The sequence below is a fragment of the Leptodactylus fuscus genome, chromosome 1 (assembly GCF_031893055.1).
Source record: "Leptodactylus fuscus isolate aLepFus1 chromosome 1, aLepFus1.hap2, whole genome shotgun sequence".
In the NCBI taxonomy this organism is placed as follows: Eukaryota; Metazoa; Chordata; class Amphibia; order Anura; family Leptodactylidae; genus Leptodactylus; species Leptodactylus fuscus.
Window position 1 is genome coordinate 261,711,599 of NC_134265.1, and position 26,085 is coordinate 261,737,683.

At 41.3% G+C, this 26,085-nt stretch overlaps 1 protein-coding gene across 1 annotated transcript; it reads right to left on the reverse strand.

The window, feature by feature from the left end:
* On the reverse strand, positions 1–25,637 carry LARP7 (La ribonucleoprotein 7, transcriptional regulator). Its single transcript, XM_075286312.1, has 13 exons — positions 25,578–25,637; positions 24,355–24,568; positions 20,373–20,473; positions 20,207–20,290; positions 15,005–15,169; positions 13,330–13,438; positions 10,591–10,962; positions 8,802–8,937; positions 4,828–4,976; positions 4,303–4,403; positions 2,610–2,769; positions 1,869–1,960; positions 1–326 (listed from the first exon to the last, which is right to left on the reverse strand). Exons 2-13 carry the CDS (start codon positions 24,566–24,568, stop codon positions 246–248), a joined length of 1,764 nt encoding a protein of 587 aa, XP_075142413.1. The 5' UTR covers positions 25,578–25,637; the 3' UTR covers positions 1–245.
* Between the last annotated feature and the right edge of the window lie 448 nt (positions 25,638–26,085).

Consider the following 26,085-nt stretch of genomic DNA (forward strand, 5'->3'; position numbering starts at 1 on the left):
TACAGTAAATGTATATTTTATTATAAAACAATGTTTCAGTCACTTTAACACAAAGATTTGATGTGACGGATTTTTGAAGCACAATGTACAAAGATTTGACAACAACAGTCTTGCATAAGAATACTTTTGTGTACTTCTGTATCAGAACATCCAATATGGAATTTCAATCTTTAAATGAAGCGCAGTCTAATTTACAAGCACAGGGTTCAAAAATAAAAACTGCAAAATGTAGAAACTGCTGTCACTCAAGGTTCATCAAGGAATCGGATGTGCTTGCTTGCCTCCTGTGATTTCAGAAGCCTCATGTTTTCACCTTTGGCAACCAGCTGCAATAAAAAACGCCAGTTAGGATATAAACTAGGACATGATGTTTATTTGCACAAAATAGGGACCAAAGGTTAAATTCACCAGTCTAAAGGCAACCATGTTACCCAGCTGACCCTTCCCAGCCTCCATAGGTTCCTTATGGGAGGGTTATGTCAAGGAAAGCTAACAGAAGGTCTCCTAAACATTATAAAGGACCATTACTAATTCCAGTAAATATGGTATAATTTAACCCCCTAACAGTCACATTGCAAAAACCCTCCCAAAAATGACATTTTTTAATTGCAGAATTTCGGACTAAAGTCTATTACTGGAATAGAGGTCTGGCTCCTTATATGCATTTTAACTAGAGATGAGTGAACACTGTTCGGAACAGCCGTTCCGAATAACACGCTCACAGCACGCTCCCATAGAAATGACTGGAAGCGGCCGGCACGCGGGGGGTTAAGCGTGCTTCCATTCATTTCTATGGGAGCGTGCTGTTCAGATCGGCTGATCCAAACAATGTTCGCTCATCTCTAATTTTAACCCTTTAGTGATCCAAATAATTTAGCCTTAAACCAGTAACATTTTGTCCCTGTCTTTCATAACTTTTTTTGATATTATTTCAATATAGCTTTACAACACCTTGTAATAAGATCTTTTGATTAGCAAGAGAAATAATGGGGGCAGGGAGGGTGATATCATGAACATCCTCCATGGAAGCCCCCCTCCCACTCTGAAGTGACAGGAGAATAAGAAATCCTTTTTCTTTCCCTGCACACTGGCTGAAGTGAAAGATGCAAGTATATGTAGCTCCATTTCAACTAGTGTTAAATCAGGATCTAGTGGGGCAACAGGCACTCTCAGGATTATTGGCTTTAAAACCAGATCAAAACTGTAAGCACTAGCCCCAGTGGCTCCCTCTGCAGTTTCTCTGCCCATCTCCAGCTGGGGCAAAACAGTTATCTACTTTGCTCAATGCGTGGGCAGGAAATGGAGAAAAATGTTAGGGGATGTCTACTTTGTAAGGCACGGAATCCTCCTCAAAATCCACCCCCTCACAATAGAGGTCTATGTAGACCGCTAGTAGTCTTTTTTGCGCTAGCGGTTTTTTTTCCCGCTAGCTGTTTTTTCCCTCTAGCAGAAAAAAGAAGCGAGCTGCCCTTTCTTGAGGCGGATTCCACCTCAGGAAATCAATACAAGTGAATGGAACGCGGAAAACCACTCCAAAAACCGCCTCGATGTTAAAAACCACTTCCTAATTCCTGAAGCGTTTTTTTTCTGGACCAAGTTCCACCACACCCTACTCACGTGTGAACTAGCCCTAAGTGAACAGATCTTCCAGTGACTAGCTGATGTGTATCTAGATAAGAAGTGTGCATTGGTACCTGTGAAATATTGCAGTTTGCCTACTGAAACCAATGAACTGATGGCAGAAGTACTCCTAACTGATGAACCACCTTCCAGATTGCCCATTTGTCCAAAAAAGACTACCCTTTTACTACATGCAATATATAGGAGGCGCACAATATTTATAAAAAACACACAATGAAGCATTCTACCTTTTGAGTACCACGTATCTTTTCACGAGGTCGGTTTAGTTTTGCTTGTCTGTCCACCAAGATCTTCTGCCAGTATCTCTGCTCACTATCTCCTGAGGAGGGTGGAGGGGGGTTTGGGATAGAAAAAAAACTTTAGCATTTACAAACACACAAGTCATGATAGAGAGTTCAATGAATGATAAAAACAAAATACTAAAAAAATCAAATAAAAATTAGCAAAAGCAAGCAATTCCATGATGTAAAAAACATAATCATCATAGGAATAAAATAATATAGCTTAAAGGTGCGTTCTCATGATGTAAAGTGGAGTGTGATCAGGCACGTCTATGCGTGACAGCAGTTTGCGCGCTCAAAAAGATCCTATTGATTTTAAATGGGAGTTATGAGCGTATACGCCGCGTTATTTTGCGCCTGCAAAATTACGGGCGCAAAATAACGCGGCATATACGCTTGCAACTCCCTTTGAAATCAATGGGATCTTTTTGAGCGCGCAAACTGCTGACACGCGTAGACGTGCCAGATCACGCTCCACTTTACATCGTGTGAACGCACCCTAAGTCTCAAAAAAAAAACAGAAAAAAAAGGCAGAAAAAAAAAAAAACAAAGATATGCAGCCATTCTGACCTTGTTTTGCCCGGATCAAGGTAAATTTTGCATGGAAATACTTCAGTAGCCATGTGAGAGGAGTAAGAAATATAATAAGTCATGAAGACAGCTAATGCCTACCAACCAACTACTTACCAGACAGGATGTTCATTTTCCAGTTGTGCTTCTTCTGCACTTCTGGGCAGGAATTAAGGGCCGTCTGGGCATCTTCAGGGGTTTTAAAACGAACATGACACTCTGTATCTCCTTCCAGCATATCTACATATGCCACTTCAGACACTCCAGCCAAAGCTTCCTGCAGGGGAAGATGCCATAGGCTAATTCATTTGACACTGGACATCCACAGTAGCCAGAGGGCACCTGCAGTGACTAAGAAACTATTTCCTATACACAAGGGGGCAGATTTATTAACAAAGGAGACCAGAATTCTAGCACAATCCGTGGAAAAAGTAGTCTAAACACATTTCTCATATGCAGATAAAACTTTATCACTATAAATTATATAATGGAAAGGGATGCTTCTTCTTTGAGGTTCAATTTCTCACTATTTGGACTTTCTTTGCTTGCTGTTAATGTGAACATTTTGTACATACGCCCAACCCGTGCTCTCCGTTCACTCAATGACCTAACACTTACATCCTCTATTACAGGGGTAGGGAACGTACGGCTCTCCAGCTGTTGCAAAACTACAACTCCCAGCATGCATACTGGCTCTGCTGTTCTGGGAACTCCCATGGAAGTGAATGGAGCATGATGGGAGTTGTAGTTTCACAGCAGCTGGAGAGCCAAAGGTTCCCTACCCCTGCTCTATTATCAGAACCTCCCACGCTCGTATACAAGACTTCTCTTGAGCTGCACCACTTCTCTGGAATGCTCTACCCCGGACAATCAGATTAACTCCCAATTTCTACAGTTTCAAACGCAAACTAAAGACGCATCTTTTCAGACAAGCCTATCACAATGTCTAACGTAAACCCTTAACCCTCCTCTGTCCCCACTCCCACATTTCCCCACATGATATGATGTCATCTCAGGATAACTTTATCTGTCCAAGCTCCATCCACATGTTACAGGACACGACTGGTGACGGCTCATAAAGTCTTATGTTTGTGTAATGAGTCACCTCTATTACAAAGGTGTCTGACCTCTGTATAAGTAATACCGCCCCTGCTACCTCTTGTGTCACCCCCTCTACCTCATAGATTGTACGCTCTTGCGAGCAGGGCCCTCAGTCCCATTGTGTGAAATGATTTTCTTTGTAATGTATCTGTCTGTATTTGAACCCTACAAATTGTACAGCGCTGCGGAATATGTTGGCGCTATATAAATAAAATGTATTATTATTATTACTAAATCTCATCCTGTACACAACTGCAATGCATTAAGTCCTAACCCTTTTCCATTGCACCCATTTTTTTTTTTTAATTATTCACTCTCTGCTTTCCAAAACTGCGTTTGTTCCACTTATTTACCTTTTATTTTTTATTTTTTTTAAAAACAGCATTCATTGTGCAGTTAAAATTATATGTTAGGCCTGGTTCACATCTGCGTTCGGTATTCCGTTTGGAAACGTATACACCTAGAAAAGCGGTTACCTGGGAAAACACGCAGACCCCATATACTATAATGGAGTCCGTGTGGTTTCCATTCTGTTCTCTCCACATGAAACAGGCGCAGAGAAGAGTCCTGCAAACGGATTAAAATGGCAGCACTCTAATAAATTCAAACATCCAGTTTCTTTATTTCAAGAAATTTTCATTCCAATATATACAAATACATAAAAATGTTTTAAGGAATATATATTAGAAAATCTTAGAACAAGATTTACCTTAACTTGTTGGCGATTTGAAAATGGTTCCGCACTGGTGATCTTCACAATAACCCCACTGACAAATTGGGGTCCGAGTGTTTCATTTTTCACAGTATCCACTACATAGACCACAAGCAAACAAAACAATGTCATGATGAAATGCAGAAATACCATATGTTTTACATCTACAAACTGGGTCATAATCTTTATCAGAATAGGTAACAAAACGATGGGGGGGGGGGGGCGCAAAGTGACCTGTGTATGACCAATTGAATACCGGTAGTTTGGTATACAAATATCCAGACAAGCAGGTTTAAAATGGCCATCCTATTAAAAGAACATGTCACCTATAAACATCATAGGTGAGAGAGGTCTCATTGCAGGAATTGCAATAAAAGGGTCAGTGTCCACCCACATGAACAGAGGATAGATTGCGCATAAAAGCAAAGAAAACACAGACGAAAATGTATTATTGTACAAGAAAATTTACACTGATGTAAGAAAAAATATCTTTTCCACTTAATAACACTGAAGATCATTTACCATTTTTCACACTGGAGTTCAGGCTTGTTTGTTCAACTTGCATTTCTCCCATTGAATCATTATTTCGTCCACTTATTGACTTTTTAAGGGTAGACATGCTGACTCTCTGCAATGTCAAATATTCAGCCTTGAGATCTAACCATTCTTGCCTGTAGTGAAAGGAAAAGGCGCAAATGTAACAAAAAACAATAGGATAAGACAAGGGAACATTATTACAAGTGGTAATGCTTGGTAAATGGAGATATACAGTATATATACTCTGAGCATCCTTGTCATTTTCAAGATAGATGCGTTTGCTGTCAATAAATGGACAGAATTAACATTTACTTTTAGAGGCAGATGGTGGAGTAGGGTTGCCCGGAGTGGTACTATAGCTGGAGATGGCCAGGGCCCTGTAGCACCATGATAGTGATCAGGGAAAGCCTGGTTCCTTGAGTGCTATACACATAGTCTGCACAGGGGAGGAGATGAAAAATAAACATACTCTCCTCTCCTGGGCTTCAGACGATGTACAGCATTATATTCCGGGCTCTTCCGGCTTGTGATTGAGATCACACTTCCCAGACGCCACTGCTGGGGCATGTGATTGGGCCCCAGCAGTCATGTGGGACACGTCGGCATGATGATATCAGTACGCCCGCACGTGACTGCTGAGGCCCAATAAAAGGCCCTGGCAGTGAAGCCTGGGGCACGTGACCTCAGTCGCAGGTAGAAGAGGACCGAAGAAGATCGAGGATGCCCAGGAGAGGTGAAGCAAGGTGAGTGTAAGTGTTAATTTTCATCACCTCCCCATGGTCTCTGATTATTATACACTGGTGTTTGAGAAGAATCCAGTGTATAATAATAGCATCGGGCCACTGTGGAGGAGCATATTATACTGAGTGGGGGCCATGGTGGGGAGCATATTGTACTGTGTCGGTGCCAGGAGGTGCAAGAACTTTAGGAGAAGAAAGCCTGCGATGCCCGTATATGCCTCCATTATGTGACTGGTGTGTCCCACATTAACATAGGCAAATTCCACTGCAGAGCCCCCTGTCGATGTTGCCCTGTACCTGTTGCAAAACTACAACTCTCATCATGCTTGGACAAGTTCGGTTGATGAAAGCTTTAGTTTGGCAACAGCTGCAGAGCCACACAGGTTGTGCAACACTGTTGCCCCTATACACAAGTGTTGCACAACCTGCGGCCCTCTAGCAGCAGATCCGTCCCATAATATATATGTTTTTTTTAAAAAACGGTTTTCCTCCTAAAATTTAGGTGCGTCTTATCATCTGGTGCATCTTATAGTCCGAAAAATAAATGGTTACTTGTTCAGCTCTGGCACAAAAGACTGCCATTTTATTTGCACAAAAATTCTGAAAAAAGCTGAAGCCATATTTACAGGAGACATTTTATCACCTCCAATAAGAAGCGGAGAGAGTCAGAGCTCTGAATCACATCCATTGCCTGCTCCTGCCTGACACTGCTCTCCTGACAGTACAAAACCTAAATAGCATATCAGGCACCAAAACTAACAGCACTGATGGATTGAGAATAGTAGGGGGCTAGAGACAAAATTCCAACTGTGCTATAGTCTGTAGAGAAGCGCCTATTAAATGATCAAAAGAGCTAGACTTGTTAGAAGTGGTGAAAAATACAGGAACCAATGGAGTAGTGCCTATTAAAGGATGTAAAGAAATGTAATTGTTGGAGGAGGTTTCTGGTCCTCTTTGAACAGGTGTTGGCAAATGCCGCTTTGTATGAAAGCAATTCACCCAAACCCTCCCACTCGCACTTGGCAGAGCATGCATGTGTTCTCAATGAGGAGAGAGAATGAGAAGTTCTCCATTGTTCTCACTATCTCCAATCACACATTAGCAAGGTATACGGATTGTCAAGACTCTGCAAAATGTAGTTGGCAAGAAAGTTGCTCCTATGATTTGTGAGGGTAAACAAAGTTGCACTCATCATAAGGAATGTTCCAAATACAACACAATGGTCTCCTGTTTGGGGTCAGTAAATCATGTGCATTTACTCCAGGAAGAGAAAATTGGCCTCATAGGGGATCTAACTCTTGGCACATAAAACATTCTAGAGCAGTATCAATTGATATCCTTTCAGGGATAAAAACAGTTAAATAGCAAGAGCAATCCTCTGCTCATTCCTAACAAATGAAACAAAAAGGTCAGAAATATCCACTCAAAATTGTACATTCAAGTGCATTTCAACAACAAAAGGTCACTGGCTTACTCTTCGGGATTACATGCATACTATAGACAGCCAGGTATAAAGTCAGAGCAGGGAGGCAGGCCCAAGTAGTCCTGCCAGGAACACAGGTCATGACATACTCGCTTCTTAGGTGAGTCACCACTTCTAGATAAATAGAATCTATCATTGCACTATTTATAGATGTATTTTGACCTCACAATATATATAGAACAAATTAAATACACTGGCTCCTAAAGTACACGGTCAGACTATAAACATACAGAATAGGTACCAATGAATCCAAGCACTCCAGTAGCATATTGAAGCAGTAGTAGACTAGTAGGTCTTTCTATTATCCTGATAATTCAGTATTAAACTACTGCTTCAATAATACTACTAGAGTGCTTGAATTCATTGCTATCCAAATCACTGGTTGGGATCCTATCAAAGCACCCACAGAATAACCTGTGCTGAATGCTGAATACAAATTGCAATCTAAGAAAAAAACATCCACATATACAATTAGGTGTTAAACTCTAACATTGTTCAGTTTTTAAATATGGTCTACCAAACTTTAAGATGCTCATTGCTCCCCTGCAGACATCTCTTTGTTGATGGTGTCTTCTGGTGTCTGCCGCCTCTATCGACCTGTGCATCACATACATTTCCTTTTTCGGCAGAATTCAGTGCCACATGACCATTAAGGAAAATCAGTGGCAACAAAAAAGGAACCGGTGATCCATCACTCACATTCGTGGATGCTACATGCTGGACCGAAGAGATGGGGCAGACACCGGAGCAGGTGAGCATTTTATTTTTTTTATATGTTTCACCTTCCCCACCCTCTTCACAGAGGTTCTGAAATTCTTCACCGGAAGGGAAAAAACCAGCAAGAAAATAATTTCATCAGAAAGAAAGCAGCTGACTGGCCCGGCCTGCCTTGGGAGGACACCAGAGCATCTGGAGACAGGAGAGTGTTTTTTTTGTTTTTTTTTGCATTACCTCCTCCGGCCTAATAATAAAGGGGTTTTTCAGACTAAAGAATATTTTAAGTGAGAAAAGTATACCTATACAGAAAATGGCAGAGTTTCTGTAAGTATAATTGACATGCTGCAATTTACAAAAAGGCTCACATTTTTTTTTTTAAATCGCAGCAGATTTTTTTGTAATGTGTGGATTGGATACTCAGCTGTTCCCAGTGTCTCCCACTGTGATTAAGTCCTGTTGCTCCGGGGTCTTGTTCCGGTGAAAGTCTTCTCTGCGTGTGAATACTGAGGCCAATCAGCAGCTTAAGTAAAGGAATTGTGGCATCACTTGCATACGTCACCTGTGATGTTCCGTGTCCTTTCCTCAGGCTGCCGATTGGCCGGTCATGTGCAGCGAGAACTTCTACCGGAACAAGACCTTGGGAGCAGCACAGAATACAGGAGAATATGTTATTTTTGTTTTCCACATTCCCCGACCTCCTTGACAACCCCTTTAAACCAGATAATTGAACAGTTGCACTTTTTAGTCCCCTGTGTGATATACACAAATTCTCCCTGTATTGTAAAACAAGTCATGTAAATAAGGGTTTGTTGCCACCTGATTCAATAGTAATCTGTCTGTGGGCATCAAGCAAATATCCAAAGGTTTCCAGTGAAGAGAAGCAATAATAAGATCTTTCAGATTGAACAACAAAGCTTTTTTGCCCTATTGTTTCCAGTGGTCAGTATCACAAGGGTGGACCAGCAGCTGCTTTTCACTTTATCTGTACATCAAAACGCACTTTAAAATATACAACATACTTGGGCAAAACTCTTAAGGGGATGACCTCCTCTCCAACTCTATGTCTCTCCCTATGCTTCTTCTTGCGTTTTCGCTTTACTTTGCTAGCAGTATCCTTCTTGTCACCTGTGTCCTTTTCTTCTTCAGTTGAAATCTCTGGAATGAAAAAGGGAACAAATAAAATGTAAAGACCTGCACCCTCTGTAGACAAAAAGGAACCTACTAATTATAGAAGTATTGCCATCTCAAAGTAATGGCATATTACTAGACTATACCACCGCTTTATGATAGGTAGAGGCTGAGGTCGCACCACACAAATTCTATCCAAAAGAGTAAAAAAACAAAAACAAAAAAAAAACCTCCTCTTACTTTTGAGGAATATGAAGTTTGCAGAAATATAAATAAATTATATGTAGGCATAATAATACAAAGAGATTTAAGCAAGGAAACCATTAATATAACGCCCTTCCAGAAAATTTAGGGTTTTTTTTTTTTTTTGCAGTCTTCACTGTATGGTCAAAATGATGTTCCTTACAATCTTTCGGTTTGCATGATCATACAGATACCAAATTTGTACAGTTTTTGTTATGTTTTAAAACCTTTATAAAAATTCCAAACTTAGAATTTGGCAACCAAAATAATTTTTCACATTTTTCACACACCTGTAACATTTAATGTTGCCATGTACAGAGTTGTGTGTTTTTATTTTATCTACACTAATTCAATTTTTTTTTTGTTATTCTGACATGGCTTCCCGTGTCAAAATCAGGACCAAAATATGCCATCCTGTGCTCCGTGTGGGGGCCTAAGGAGTGAGTGCCCACTGGGTTTTGGTTTTTGTGGAACACAATAGATTCCACAGCATGCAGATTGTCTCACAGACTGCAATACAACTGTATTCCAGTCTATGAGACAATCAGTGTAGAATTACTGAGGCCAGCCACAGGCAATTCTCAATAGTTATCTTTATACTGACAAGTCTCAGAGCCTTCAAAAAGGCTCCTGATGCCATAGACATCGGGCGGCTCCTGAGATTGTGACATGCAGGAGCTATACTGGCATCTAAATGTAAGAGGAGGGGTGAGGGCTGAGACCAGGGAAAGAAGGGCACAGAGAAGAGCTTGGGGGCCTTAGATGCACTAAATGCTTGAAATCAAAGAAGACTCATCGCAGGCATTAGCACCAGGTCTCTGCTATGTAAAACAGCAGAGATCTTGTGATTGTGGTCCTTGCTCTGCTGTTTTACACAGTTGAGAGACTGTGTCATATTTAAAGTACAGAAATCTGCTGTAATCATCCAGCGAATGTCTGCAAGAGGAGTGGAGGAGGAGCTGAAATCCAGGAAATGTCGTAATCAGCATCAGTGGAAATTCCCTGCTACACCCCTATTTTGAGATGGGAATAACTTTAGTGTAATGGGTGTAGCAGCAGATTTTTGTTGCAGATTTGAGGTAAGAGTAACAAGGATTCAATTATTAAATGGATAAAAAGGATGAGGGGAAAACGGATTTCCCTTATGGATCTAAATCATACATAGAAAAAGAGAATAAAATGGTCAATAGATCTGGTTATTTACTGGTTAATCAGCTTATACCCACAGTACCCGCACACTTGAGTGAAAACTCTATGGAGCTCAGAAAGATCCTCTGTCCTTATATAGCACAGGAGAAATAAAGTAACAACTGGACCTCAAGCCTCGTTCACACTAGATAGTCTGCTGATTGTAATGCTTTTACCAACACCTCATAGAAGTCTATGAAAAGCTGAGGAAACTCATTTATCTGTGATAAAACAGGACTGAAATCTCACCTCTACATTCTGTCAGCTCTGAAGATGCCACTTTTGATTTTGACTGTAGTTCACCTTTAACTTGTAGTTTCCTATACTTGGAAGAGTCCTGCTCCTCGGAACTGCTGCGTTTTCTCTTGAGGTGTCTGCCTTCCTCTGACTGGTCTGAGCTTTCTGCTCTATCCCGTTTCCTTGATTCCTTCTTCGAGGTCTGTTTGTTAGACTCTGATGTATCAGTCACTGAGCTTTCAGAAATACTGCGGTGCCGTTTAGATTTTGTGGATTCTTTAGTTGAGAATTCCCTAACACTCTGGTCATTGCTTTCGTCGCCTGCAGTTTCATCATTCTCCTTTTTGCTCTTTGACTTTTTCTTTTTTTTCTTTTTCTTTTCCTCTACAATGAAAAAAATAAATCGTATTAAGTTCTGGGGCTTCTGTTCATAACAATCAAAGAAGCTGTCTTGGATCAGTTGCATGACAGCTCTGAATAACTCCACAATGGCCCTGTTAGGGCGGGTTCACAACTGCGCCCGGTCTCCACTTTCGGGTTTCCGTCTTCCGCTGAGAGAAACTTTACAGGAGACGCAAACCTGGCGGTCAGTGTTCAGACCCATTCACTTGAATGGGTTTGCAAAGTTAGTTTTTTTTTTTTTTTTTTATTCGGACAAAGTCTGACATGCAGGACTTTGTGTTCGGTTAAAAAAAAAACGGTTTTGCCGCGGAGAGGCAGAAGATGCTCATGGGCGGTCACTTTGCAAACCCATTATAGTGAATGGGATTGAAAACGGACCGCCAGGTTTCCATCTCCTGTACAGTTTCTCTTGGCAGAAGATGGAAACCCGAAAGCAAAGACCGGGCGGAGGTGTGAATCCGCCCTCAGCTCATAATGGAATCAACAAGTTTCCATTGTTATAACAGCAAGAACTGACCAGCATACATTGCTATTCTTGGAGTCAAATCTGACATAATTGCTGACAGGATCCATAGGATAGATAAGTGTCCGATTGCTGCTTTACTTTGCAGTCCCATACGCTTGGATCTTCAACATGCATGCGTGACTGCTACTCTATTCATGCAGGAGACAAGGGATTCTCATGAATGGTCACCTATTTTGCGGATAAGTGTCAATTATGGGACAACTCCTTTAAGGACTTGGTTAAGAAGAACTGGTATAGATTATGTACCTTTTCAAGCGAAGTGCCCCCTAATGATAAAAAATTCCCAGCCGAGTACCCACCAAAGTAGTAATCTCTTATAAATGACTTATAACAGTTCTATAATGGTCCTCACAGTGCCCCCATGTGAAACATAATGGCCCCTACTGATGTCTTTATTACATGTTGCACTACATGAAGGTCCTACTGCACAGGACGGAAGCCCACAGCCATGGCTGTGGGAGCCATTCTTACTTTAAAAGTGTAGTGAGCCCGGGAGTGAGTAGTAAGCTGCATTCATCACTCTGCTCCATGCTTCCTTTCTGCTTCAGGTGCCAACTGCTGACATCGCAGCAGGCCCCAGTGAGTGATGAATGCAGCTTAAGGCTGAGTACGCGTCATTGCTGGTCTGTATTACATGCTACACTGTATACAGTTCACCCTGCCCAGTACTGATGGAGGCAACTGCTGGTGCTCCAGGAGTGAGTGATAGGCTGCCTTCACACAGAGTAACGCCGGGCTTGTAAAAATCCTCATTCACAGCCGTACACGCAAGCGCTGCGGAAGGCTCCTGAACTCTTCCCATTCACTTCAATGGGAGCGCTCGTAACGCCGGCTTTACAAGCGCTCCCATTGAAGTGAATGGGAAGTGTTCAGGAGCCTTCCGCAGCGCTCGCGTGTACGGATGTGAATGAGGATTTTTACAAGCCCGGCATTACTCCGTGTGAAGGCAGCCTATCACTCACTCCTGGAGCACCAGCAGTTGCCTCCATCAGTTCTGGGCAGGGTGAACTGTATACAATGTAGCATGTAATACAGACCAGCAATGACGCGTACCCAGTGGGGTACATAAACCACAAGATGAGAACCACTGATTAATACTGTTAAAATGGAACAAGCAGCATAGGCTTGGTTCACATCTACATTAAGGGACTCTGTTCCCCTCTCCACATGAAAAATGTGAAAAGAAAAGCGCTGCAAGTAGTACTTTTCTCTCTGCATTTCTCGTGCAGAAACCACACGGACCCCATTATAGCCTATGGGATCCACAGATTTCCCCAAGTGGACCTCCCAAATGGAAATCTAAATGCTGAGGTGTCTAAAAGGTCTCCCTTTCTCTGTTCTTCATGCAAAGATGTGCAAGATTGTATTTTGAATCCTTTAAGGACGCAGGGCAGTTTTTACCTTAATGCTCGGTGACTTTTTACAAATTTTCCTTTCAAGTATTCTGGGAAACCAGAGTAATAAATGGAATAGGAAGACTACAGTACCCAAAAACATGATAAAATTAAGATTTGGTTTAGAAGTAAGATGGCTGAGGGGCAACCTATTAACTATGTAGAAATCTATCAGTCAGAACAGGGGTCTTTGCAGACCCAGGACTTTACTATGAGGCAACCTAGCTCAGCCTGTTGTAGAACCTCATTGAAGACAAGCCTTCAGAAGTTTAGAAGAACATTTCCTGGCTTCTACCTCATGGTGCTTTTGCGTTCTTCTGGACGAACGTCTTTTATCAGTCTTATAAGCTTTGTTACTATGTAAATGAACAAACAGAAGAATGGATGTACACAGCTGTATAATTCCAGCAGTTTTACTATATATCATACCTGATTCATGTGTCTCTTCAGCTTTCAGCTCTGGAATAGGTTTGTTTTTAACGGTTTTCGGAAACATGCCTGCTTTCCTTGGTGCTTCCTCAGGTGGGTTGTTTAAAAGCTAAATAATGTGGATGTAAGAAAGTAAAGAGAAGTTTAATCACAGCTCCTATAACAAGATGTTGATAGCTGACAGACATTATCTTGGCAATGTAATTTACTTAAAGGGGCTCTATCATTTGGAAATAGCGTTTTTACATAGTGATATGTCTGAATAGCCTTTAAAAATGCTATTCAGGTGCTACTAGTAGGTTTTGAAAAGACCCCCTCATTTTTTTTTTTTTCCATATCGGTAAAACCGATATGCAAATGAACCTTTCCATGCACCCTGGGCATTCCCAAAGCCATCATGGATTGCCCCCTCCCCTGTGTCATACCTTTGTAACTCCCCCTCCTTTGCTTGTGCTCCTGAGATGCCCTCCTCCTCTGTAGGTGTAACCGCCTCCACTGTCTGTAGTCTCGATCACTGTGCTTTGAAATCTTAGGCATGCGAAGTAACGCTCCCTTCTGAGCGCTACTGCACATGCCCGAGTGCCATTTTCTTGTGCGCTCTCTTCCATGATCTAAATGAAAATGGCGCTCGGGCATGTGCAGTAGCGCTCAGAAGGGAGCGTTACTGTGCATGCCAGAGATTTCAAAGTGCAGGGATAGAGACTACAGACAATGGAGGCGGTTACACCTACGGAGGAGGAGGGCATCTTGGAACACAAACAAAGGAGGGGGCGTTACAAAGGTATGACGCATGATGGCTTGGGGAACACTCAGGGTGCACCGAGAGGTTCATTTGCATTTCGGTTTTACCGATATGTAAAAAATAACAGGGTGGTCTTTTTAGAATCTACAACCAGCACCTGAATAGCTGTTTTAAAGGCTATTCAGGCATATCACTATGTAAAAACACGATTTCCAAATGATAGAGCCCCTTAAATATACAGAAAATTTATTACAGTGGTAATACAGAATTACAAAATAAGGTCTTCTTTTTAGAAACATTTTCACTCCTGTCCACTGACTGTGTTTTGTGGTGCAGTAAATAAAAATAAACTGTAGTTTGCTTTATAAGATAAAGTACGTGGCCGGAAAGATGGAAATACGGTTATATACATGGGACACCTATTTACATTAAAAGTCAAATTAAAGGGAGTCTAGCAGCACCCCCTCTCCAACTTATTCAACTGTCACCACCATGTTAAAGATTTTTGTTTTATGTTTTACAGTGCATTCACTGGATAAACAAACACTCTTAATCATGTAGATGAGGGTCAGCCCCCGATTATTAGATTTGTAGAGTGCAGAGGTGTGCCAGAAGTCTGTATCTTGATTCTGCTCTGGCTCTCTGGGATGTCACAGACTCTGCTCTAGTCCAGCTGCTTTTACTCAGCAAAGTTGGCCATGTGACCTAGACTTGGAGCATCAGCAGGGGAGGCAGAGGAATGAGACTAGCAGCTCCCTGCTGCACTCTGCAAATCTAATAATCAGGGCACAGGGGATCTTCATCTGTATGCAACAATTTGCTGATTCTCTTCTGATCAGTGTATATGGAGATCATTCAAAGTACAACTGTTGTAACTACAATATAGTCAAAACGCTAAACAAACAAAAAGACCAAACCTCAATAAATATTCACCTCAATTGCTTTCACAGCTTCTTCTTGCTTCTCAAACTCAATGAATGCAAACCCTTTTGTGTCTCCAGTGGTTTTATACCGAGGGATGCTTATATAAACCACAGTGCCACATTTGCCAAACACCCGTTTTATCCAGCTGTGCGTAACATTTTTAGGAAGCAGCTCCTAAGAACACAAAGAATAAAAGAAGAGGTGAAATCGCATTGAACGGGACTTAAACATATTAGCAAAAAACTGAATAATTAATATAGACATGAAAATATGCGAATGGCTAACACTTGACACATCTGCTGAAGCAAACATAGTGGATTGTTTTGGTGATTCTTCATCTGCACCGGTATGGGTATATACAGTGGGATGGGGAAAATAAAGTACACTGCCTCTGAATGTATCATAATAAAATGACTGAATTTTCTCTACTGAAAGTAAGAAGAAATTGATACAGAAAGTATATTAGAAAATTGTATAATTATTCAAACAATAACACTAAGCATAGCTGAAATGAATCAATGTTTTACTTACTAAGAAGTGTAAGCACTGCAGGTAACTGTGTCAGGTAACTATATCAGGTATCATGTGGCATCACTTTACTAGGCCATAACATTTGCCTCTAAATATTCGTCTAAATCTGGACAACCCCTGAAAATACTGACGACGTGCGGCCAGTAATGAGGTACTGATAAGTGAAAGCACTGGTGGGCCCTTGAACTGAGTGCAGACATAGCCGCAACCTTTACATTACATGACACCACCTTCACCCCACATTTACCAACAAAGTTTCAGCTGTGAAACTCGGTCCACGTGTTGGTCAGAATTACTGCCCTGAACAGCGTTTTGGGTGAGAAACTCCAGGCAATACAGTTATCTATGCTACTAGTAGGTCCCACCACCCAGTGACATAGATGACTATTCTGCTAGCAATCCCTGTTCCGGCCAGTATATCTGAGCAACACACAGTTTTTGTGTGAATGCAGGGTTACACAGCACAATTGTCAAATTAATTATAGGGATCAAATGTACAGTGAATACCCTGACTAAAGATAGCCATAGACAATAGGGAATGTTCACGCAATTTTGTGAGGTCTTCAAACTCTCCCATATATTTCAGTGGGAGTCAGTGACAGATTCTTTTCCTCTAGTTGATTTTTCAGCTATAAGAAAAAAGAAGCAATATTGCCTTTAGGCAGATTACCATTTACAAACATTGAAATGAATAGGAAGTAGAAGAGAGCTGCTAGGTGGGGGGGGGGGGGGGGGGTTTGGAGCGATTTTTGTAAAAACAAGTTTTTCTGCCTAAAATCAGTGAAACACAGATTAAGGCTAAAGCAGATTTTGCTGGGCCAGATTTTTTCAGCCAAAGTCAGAAGTGGATTTAGCAAAAGCAAAAATGCTACTTTTATATTTCCCATTCCTTTTCAAGCTCCACTTCACTCAATAAACCGCAGCAAAATTTGCAACAACAAAAAAAAGCAGCATTATCGCAGCTCGGAGCCTTATTCTACACCAGGGCTATTTCTTAAGCTAACCAGGCCTGCAATGAAAAATAGCCCAGAATTAAAAGGAATTATCCAGATTCCAAAAATCATACAAATACATCCACAGCAGTGCTAAATATTCCCTTGGCTTTATTTTACTGGAGACTTTCTGTATCACTGTTATTTTCATGCAGTTAATCTGTTAGCAAACTAAAGTTTGTTTCTAAGTATGTGAAATACAGATTAAAATTACAGGCCATTGCTCTTTACTGGCCTTGTAGCAGCAAACTTCAGGCTGGGTTCATATGACGCTTTTCTTTGCAGAAGAACTGGACACGTTTTTTTAATTGCAGTAATGAGTACATCGAACTCCATCTAACCTGTATGTTAATGAGTATTAAACTGAAAAAATTCTGGTTTAATGGCTGTTAGAATAAAGGTGAGATGTATAGTAATGTGCTACTCATTACTAAACTAAAAACTGTATGCAGCGAGTCTTAACTGATAACTTGGCACCCCAGTTCCACTCTCCCCTGAAATTTGACTCTTTGATATAATGGACGAAGAATTATGGCCACACCACTCTCATATCTTTTTGCTGGAGTCCCTGTTTATAGCCAGAAAGGCTATTGCTCTACTTTGAATGGCTCCCTGTCTACCCTCCCTGTCAATGTGGAGGAAACTTGTGAACTCCATCTTGCCTTACAATGAAATCTTATTAATATTATAAATGTGAAAGTTTGTGAGTTTGGATGTTTGTGGGTTTGTGTGTTCGGATGTTTGTTAGTCAATCACGTAAAACCCGCTCGACCGATTTGGCTGAAATTTTCCACAAACATAGTTAATACACCCCATTGCGCAATAGGCTACTTTTCGTCACAATAGCGCACATACGTTTTTCCCAGGACCCCCACAAACCCCAAACTCACATCACCATCTCTGCAATCTCACACACTTTGGACCATAGCAAGCCACAAAATTCATATTGCCCTCTGCAGCCTCGCCCCTAACCCCACACAATCTCATATACATATACTTTACCACTTTGCCCCTCACCTTAACGATACTCCAGGAGGCTCTCTTTAACGCTCCGGAGCAGCCATGTTTGCCAACCCCCACCGCTCTGACAATCCGCGACACCGCCCACCCATGTCAATACCCCTAGGCGGTCTAATAAATGCAAAAAAAAAAAAGTTTAAAAAAAGTAAAAAAAATATTAAAAACAAAAAAAAAAGGATTAAAAATTCAAATCACCCCCCTTTCCCTAGAACACATATAAACGTAGTTAAAAACTGTGAAACACATACATGTTAGGTATCCCCGCGTCCAAAATCGCCCGCTCTACAAAGCTATACAAATATTTTTCCTGTTCGGTAAACGCTGTAGCGGGAAAAATGGTCAAAAGTGCCAAACCGCCATTTTTTCACTGTTTTGATTCTGATAAAAATTTGAATAAAAAGTGATCAAAGCAATAACATTTCCTGAAGATGGTAGAACTACAAAGTACACCCAGTCCCGCAAAATAAGACGCCATATACATCCCCGTACATGCACGTATAAAAAAAGATACGGCTGTCGGAATATGGCGACTTTTCAAAAAAATTTTTTTTAACAGTTTTGGATTTGTTTTTAAGGGGTCAAAATGTAACTAAAACCATATAAATTTGGTATCCCCGGAATCGTAACGAAACACAGAATACAGGGGACATGTCATTTTGGTTGCACAGTGAACGCCGTAAAACCAAAGCCCGTAAGAAAGTCGCTGAAATGCATTTTTTCTTTAAATCCACCCCATTTTGAATTTTTTCCCTGCTTCCCAGTACATTATATAGAATAATTAATGGTGGCATCATGAAGAAAAATTTGTCCCACAAAAATTAAGACCTCATATGGCTCTGGGAGCGGAGAAATAAAAAAGTTATGGGGTTTAGAAGGAGGGGAGTCAAAAACGAAAATCAAAAAATGCCTTCAGCGGGAAAGCGTTAACTTCAAATCCCTCTGTCCCAAAATCACTATGTAAAGTTTCTCACAACACCGTATAGCAGCTCAAATACAAATTAGCTTCAACACAAAAGTCTCACGTATTCTCTGAATTATAGCAAAAACAAGATACAAACTTACATTTCATATCCCATACCTTATACACACTACGAAAACCTTAACCACGCCTGTATATACCCACTTCTACAATCACCGCAGACGAAGTCGCGGGTACCAGCTAGTAGTATATAATGGAGTAGGGGCTGCTCTCAATTTCAAAAAGTTTGTTCATGGAGTAACTTACCGCTGACCTGGTATACAGCCCTATCTTTTTACACAGCCCTTGTTGCATTTATTGCTTAAGTGGAGGAAGATGATGGGAATGCCTGCAACCCAACTTGTAGTTTTTGCATTGATCTAATCTTCGGGACCATCCGTAGGGACACTATACTATCTAGAGAAAACAGAGTCTGTTTTGTTTTTATATGCCTTTATTCTCTACAGGTCAAACTGGATTTTATTAGAGATGAGTGAACACTGTTCGGACCAGCCGATCCGAACAGCACGCACCCATAGAAATGAATGGAAGCACCTGTGACGCCGGCAGGCCGCCAGCAAAGTCAGCGTCACAGGTGCTTCCATTCATTTCTATCGGTGCGTGCTGTTCGGATCGGCTGATCCGAACAGTGTTCGCTCATCTCTAGATTTTATCTGTCTTTCTGCTTCCTACCTTGACTCTCATCTGGCCTACTCTTTTAATTTTGCTTCTGAGTTGGACTTTGCAGCTTTGCATCTGGTTGTTTGCAGTTCGTTCATGGATATATTGTACAACATACAAATGGTAACTTACTGTACTTTCCCTTGTATTATTTTTTGCACTGTAAAACGTATTGTACTTTATTGTTCTTCAGGAAAAAAGCGCCATCGAACCCAGATTTCCAGTCAGTATTGAAAAATAGGCTGTAATTAATCAGCGTTTCACTTACTTAATAAGAAGTGAAAGCACCAGAGTACAGTTTTAGCATCCAGGTACATAGTGCGCTGTCACCCCAACGGTGATGACACTACATAACCTACACTTACAACTGTAGCTACATCGCATCCCATCCAATGATATTTCACTTCTATAAAACACAAACAAATTTCACCTGCATACCATTACAGACTGTGAAATTTATCGGTTTTTCACTTACATACAAATGAAACACTGGTGGCTGGGTTTATAGAGACTATAGCGCCTATCCCAGGGTACATAGTGCGTCACTACCCTAAGACTACCGGCAACACAACTCCCTCTGTAAACAAGGCTGTACTGTTGATAGTATTTTAACTGAATGGAAGAGAAATGATTCTGCTAACAATCATTTATCCCCCTCATAGTTTGCATCAGTCTGTATGAAAGCCAATGCAAACGAGGGCTGATTCATGGGTTCTACTAATTAGCCTGAGCAATGGGCTGTGTAATAAAGACCTTAGTTTGTGGGCAACTAAAAATGGATGCTTGGCCAAGAGCCATCCAAAGTGTCTGAATATCTGAATTATCCTTTTTTTTTTTGTTTCCATTGCCTCATGCCAACCTGGCATACATTAGGTGGCAGTAGACAAACATCGACAGTATACTTAACAGGGCAGTAAGATCTTTAGTATTAGCAAACAGCATTCATATTATTGGAGGTAATAAATAATCAGGTGAAATAAATGTATTTCGAGTTGCTTTTACAGCCTCAGACTATAAGCAGTCACTTACCGCATATACAGTTCGTGCATCAACATCTTGTGGTTTTTCCCCAAGGGGATGTCTTCTTCGGATTTTTGTACCATCTAAATTTACCTAATAATAATAAAAATAAAATAATGAGAAGCTGTCTAATGTAAGATCTTATGTAAACGAGCTGACAATAATAAAAACTCACCTCTACTATGGAGGAATTTTTCAGAGCTCTGGCAATAAGCTTGGGATCTGTAGTAAGTTTTTTCATTTTATTAAAAGATGCCAGTAGGGATAAGTCTATATCTAGAAAAAAAAAAAAAAAAAAAAAATCACGAGGGGTCCGTTAATTGCATGACATACTGAAAAAAAAAAATCATCTGAAGACTGACGTTACGTTACACAATTATTCACATTGCACATTTCCCAAATGTTGGTAAAATAATGCATGTTTCACACATCTATTCACATAGTAATCCCATGGTTAAAATTCATTATACTAATCCATATAGGAAAACATATATGAAAAAAAAAAATCAGACAAACGAACGCCATTCCTGTCCGTGCGTCGTGACCTGTATTACAGCTCAGCTTCATTCACCTGAATGGAAATTCAATACGAGTTAAATCCTAAAGACCAGAGTGGCACTATTGCATAGTCACCTACTGAAGTGGGCTCCATGTAGAAAAATGGATTGCTGTACTGACTGTAAAATCCTTTTCTTGTTGTATTCATTGGGGGACACAGCACCATGGGTATAGATCATTAGGAGACTAATCTTAGGAATAACAAAAGATGTAGACTCTCCGCCTCTCCAGACACTATGCTAGCCTCTTTGTACCGTATGAGAGACACACAAATGAAAAAAGAAAGCAGAACACAGAACCAACAGCCACAAACATGTCCTGAACGTAAAAACAAAAACAGCCCAAGGCAGGAATAACAAATCAAGGATGGGATCGGTGTGCCCCAATGAATACAACTAGAAAAAGATTTTGAGGAGAGCACAAAAATCCAATTTTCTCGTTTATTTCATTAGGGGACACAGAACCATGGGTTACCCAAAATCAATTCCAGAGGGAGGTAATTACACAGTCATGTAAACAACCTAGAACACAGCCACATGCAGAACCTTATAACCCAAGCTGGAATTAGCAGAGGCCACAAAATAAATCTGGTAGAACTTGGTGAAAGTGTGAACAGAGGCTTAGGTGGCAACCTTACAGACCCAGGCAGCAGAAGCCCAATACCGAACATCCCAGAAGGCTCTGACAGCACTCATGGAATGAGACATCACATGGCGTAAGTGGCCGACTCTTGAACCGATAGGCCTCCGTGATAGACAGAATCCACCTGGAATGGAAGCCTTGGAAGGAGGCAAACTTTTGCAAGGGTCCTCAGGTAGAACAAGGCGTCCGAACGACAGAAGGGGTCCATGAGAGACAAATAGACCTAGATCACGTCCAGACAGTGAAGAACGCGCTCATGCAGGTACTTGGGGTCGAGGCATGTCCTCATTAAATTGGAGAGAAGAAACCACCTAAGGCAAGAAAAATGGTGGATGATGAAGGACAATCTTGTCCTTGTGGAGAACAAGAAAAGTAAGCTTCTGGGACAAGGAAGCCAGTTTGGAGATCCTGTGGGCGGAAGTAACAGCCACCAGAAAGGCATCCTTCCAGGACAGAATGCAGACATCTTGCACAAAGGCTTGAAGGAGGATGCCTGAGGTGCCTCAAGGATGAGATTAAATTTTAAGAAAAGATGGTAGGGAGGAGCACAGTGCCTGCAGTCCCTGCATAAAAGTCTTCACTTGTGGCTGGAAGGCCAGTGTCTTCTGAAAAAGAATGTAAAGGGTAGACACCTCCCCTTAAGGGAAGAAAGACCAAGGATCCTGGGGAGAGAAAAGGAAAGTGGATGGAAGTCATTGCTCTAGCACCACTGCACGTAGGCCTTCCACATGCGATGAGAGATCTTAGCAGACTGGGGTTTTCCAGCCTTGAGCATGGTCTGGATAACAGGCTCCAAAAAGCCACAACACCTCAGGATCTCAGCTCCAACAGCTATGCCATTAAATGCAACGTATGGCAGGGTGAGACAGTGGTCTCTGAGTTCATTAGCAGGACTACTTCAGGTACTCAACAGAGTCACAGGATCTCAGATGTGATAGTGAGATCTGGGTGACTGGTGAGGCGCTCTGAGTAGAGCGCCGTTCCCCCAGGGGGGTGAAACTAGTGTGGCATACGAGATGAAGACCCCCCCCCCCCCCTGCACCTGAAAAAGAAAGAAAATTGTTTGTTAATCCTAGTGTCAGTCTCCCACTAGCCAGGTCTATATCCATGATGCTGTGTTCCCCAATGAAATAATCAGGAAACTAAAGCAAGTTACCACATGTGGATTTTTTGTGTGCCAACTTGATGCAGAAATCCATGGATCAGCTGTGTGGATTTTTTTTCTGGAGTGAAAGATCTGCTGTATAGACATAGCTTTTCTAGGAGGGGGGAAAAACCAAAACATCTCAGGCAACCACATCAAGGTTTGAGCTAGTTTGACCTCTGAGAGTCTAAAACAAAGACATCACTGCACTTGCCAGAGCACCTCTGGTTTCACAAGGGTGGCCCTTTATATCATGGACTTTCCACATGTCTCTTTTCTGAGATTTCATCCTCTTGCCATTCCTATTTATCCAAACATTAAAATGCACTGCAAAACCATATCTTTCCCAACAAGCTTACAACTTTACATAAAGATGTAGCACTCAGCTGCTCTTCTTCTACGTCCCTTAAAGAAAAGCTCACCCATCCCCACCAATAAGTTACTCACACTAAATAAACAGCCAACTTACATTTGTCCTAGGCCATTGTCATGAATCACTTCAATATACTCTCATTGTCCTAACAAAAGTCAAAAGTATCCCCTACTGGAATACTGTATCCTAAACCCATTTCTATGCTATATGGCGATTTATCAACAAGTTCCGTATTTGAGTTTGCAAAGAAAATAAGACCCTGTCACTATTCATTAGATCAGAGGATAAAACTAAGTTTTAATCAAACATAAGGCCTTTTACCATAGTTGTTACAATAACAATATTTGGAGCTATTCTCACGACTGTTTTTTTTTTTGTTTGTTTTTTTGACAGACTGTGATTTTCCTAAATCCCTGAATAAACAAATGTATGGAGGATTCAAAATGGGTACCTCAGAGATGAAAATTCAGTGTGAAAAATGTACAGTTTCTACTCATGTCCCACCAACAGAGTTTCATTTGAAGAAAAGATCACTGCTCAACCACTGTGCAAACTAATTGTAATTTAGCTCCTAAATCCGAAATGAGACACTCTTCTGGATCCCAGCCAATTGCACAAGTGAGTATGAAGCATTTAGGGAAGGTTATATACTAGAGATGAGCGAACACTGTTCGGATCAGCCGATCCGAACAGCACGCTCCCATAGAAATGAATGGAAGCACCTGTGACGCCGGCCGTCCGCCAGCAAAGTCAGTGTCACAGTGAACAGTCATCTCTATTATATACCATAGCAAAGCTGATGGTGTGCTTCATTCAGCGTGCTTTCAACTTTGTTGGTATCCTTAGCCATTGCCGAGATATTGGTGCCACTAGTTTTGGCTAACAAGATCAGTGCATTCGGCCGGCCTCAAAGCTTATGGTCATCACTGGGTGGTGAAGAACACACCTCTTCACAGTACAAGTCTATAGATGTATATCACCATCAAGGCTTTTCTCACCACCAAGTCATGACACTGAGCTCCTCTGAAAGTACAGGGGTATCAATAGCCAAATCTAAAGGCACCAATATCGCTGCAACAAGGTAAGATGCCAGCAAAACTGAAATTCATCACAGTGTCAACTTTGCTAAGGAGGACATGCTAGTGATTAAATGAAGGAAGCGGAACAACTCTTTGGACGCCTTCCCTTCATATAACAGCACTTTCAGTAATGGTCTTTTTGAATGAGATTTCAATCAAGTGTGCTAACAGTGAACCAAAACACGTGAAAAAACAAAACAAAAAAAACAAACATATGGTGTCCAAACTTTAACAAAACTGGTAAACCTTTAGGGTTGAGGTAACAACCGCTTTGTAAGGGAGCTAATAACTTAAATCTACATTCCAAGAGGACATATTCGTAAACAAAAGTCAGTATCAGCAATGTAATACTAGTACTTACAGCCGTCTCTGGATTTTTCAATTTGTTCCATCAAAAAACGATCTTTGTGAAGGTTGACATCACCAAACCAGAAGTCAACCTGTTTGGCGATGTCAGCCAGTAACTGTTTCACCCGATAACGTTTCTTTTTCTCACGATCCTTTCTCGTGTCAGTGCTTTCATCTTCCTTTAGTTCGTTCCTCGGTGTATCCATCTCCATCATAGCCATAGTCATCTAAGTAATTGAAAAACAACAACTGTATAAATAGATGATGATACTGATACTAAACTCTATCTTTAAATATTTCTAAAGGGAAACTTCACAGTTTTTCCTTCAGGAATTAAAAAAAAAAAAAAAAAAATTAAGTCTGCAGATTTTTGAAGGATATTTGGAAACAGGTTTTTTTTTGCCTAGCACAGAGGGTTCAGTTTCTTAAAAGACTCAGCATTTTTGTAAGTAGGTTTTGCTAAGGCCAACTTGAAAACTTTTCAGAAACTCTCCATTCATTTCTATGACAGTTTTAGGCTTGTTGTTTAAAGCTGTGGTCATTTCCATAACAGTATAGACGGCACTCATCTTGTGTATACAGCTATCAGGAAGACATTTAAAAGGGGTTTCCAGTGTTAAAAGCATTTTCGATAGGTCATCAGTATCTGTGGGTGTCTGACACACACAGATGTGATGATCTGCCTGTTAACAGCTAAAGGAAGCGATAGCAGTGGTAGGGAGCAGAAACAGGTCTGCTAGAGAAGAGCTGCACTTCCATTGCACCGCTGTCTAATTTATATTGGTAGCAGCAGACCTGCTTCCACTCCTTATATACTCCTTATAGCTGATTCCACTGCTTAGAGGAAAAATAAAGAGCAGCACCACCTACTGGATCCATAATATTAGTAGCCACATGACTAACAGCATGACAAAGTACAGGGAGCAGTGTGTAATTATATATATATATATATATACACACACACATACACACGAGGCATGCCTAGAACATGGGGAAGGAGTGCCAGAAAGCTGTAAGCAGTACAATGAGTGAATGAGCAGGGGGTTCACCCATGGACCAGTCTGAGTCTGTACATAAGCCACTACGATCAGACCAACACCAGAATATCTCCTCCATAAGTAATGTGACAGCCTGTGAGGAGGACCAGTGACCTCCAGAGACTACGACCCACTTAGTGATCTCCATAACGAGACTCTCCACAGACATCCCCAACATTGCCGACTTCCCGCAGCTCACCTGCCGCTCTCACATGTCACTCACGGCTCAGCAACAAAATACTATTGGGAAAGTGCCTGACGTCACTAGTACGCAACCCCCGCAGTCTAGGACCCTACACTAGTAAGGGTGCCCTTACTAGTGCCTGTGTTCCCATAGTAACACCTCGCTACTAGGAGATACAACAACTATTATTAAGTATTTTATTTCAAGTAACACAACGAGTATTGGAAATAGCTCGGAAAGGTTTATTAATGCAGTTCCTTTGAGTCTCTCCAAGTAGGTCGCTGGGTTATGACGTCACGTTGGCGCGAAGTGTTCGAAAAACGTCAACTGTAAGTATTGTAAGGCTGTGTTGTATCATAACTGCGTATGTGCGGTGGTGATGTCTTGTGAGTCGTCATGTAGTGGCCATTGGGGGCGTCAGTGCTGCTCTGTGTGGCAGCTGGAGTAAGGAAAGTGTTACATACAGTATATGGCGCACAATATACAATTCTCACCACTATGGCTTCTAAGCAATCTATATGCA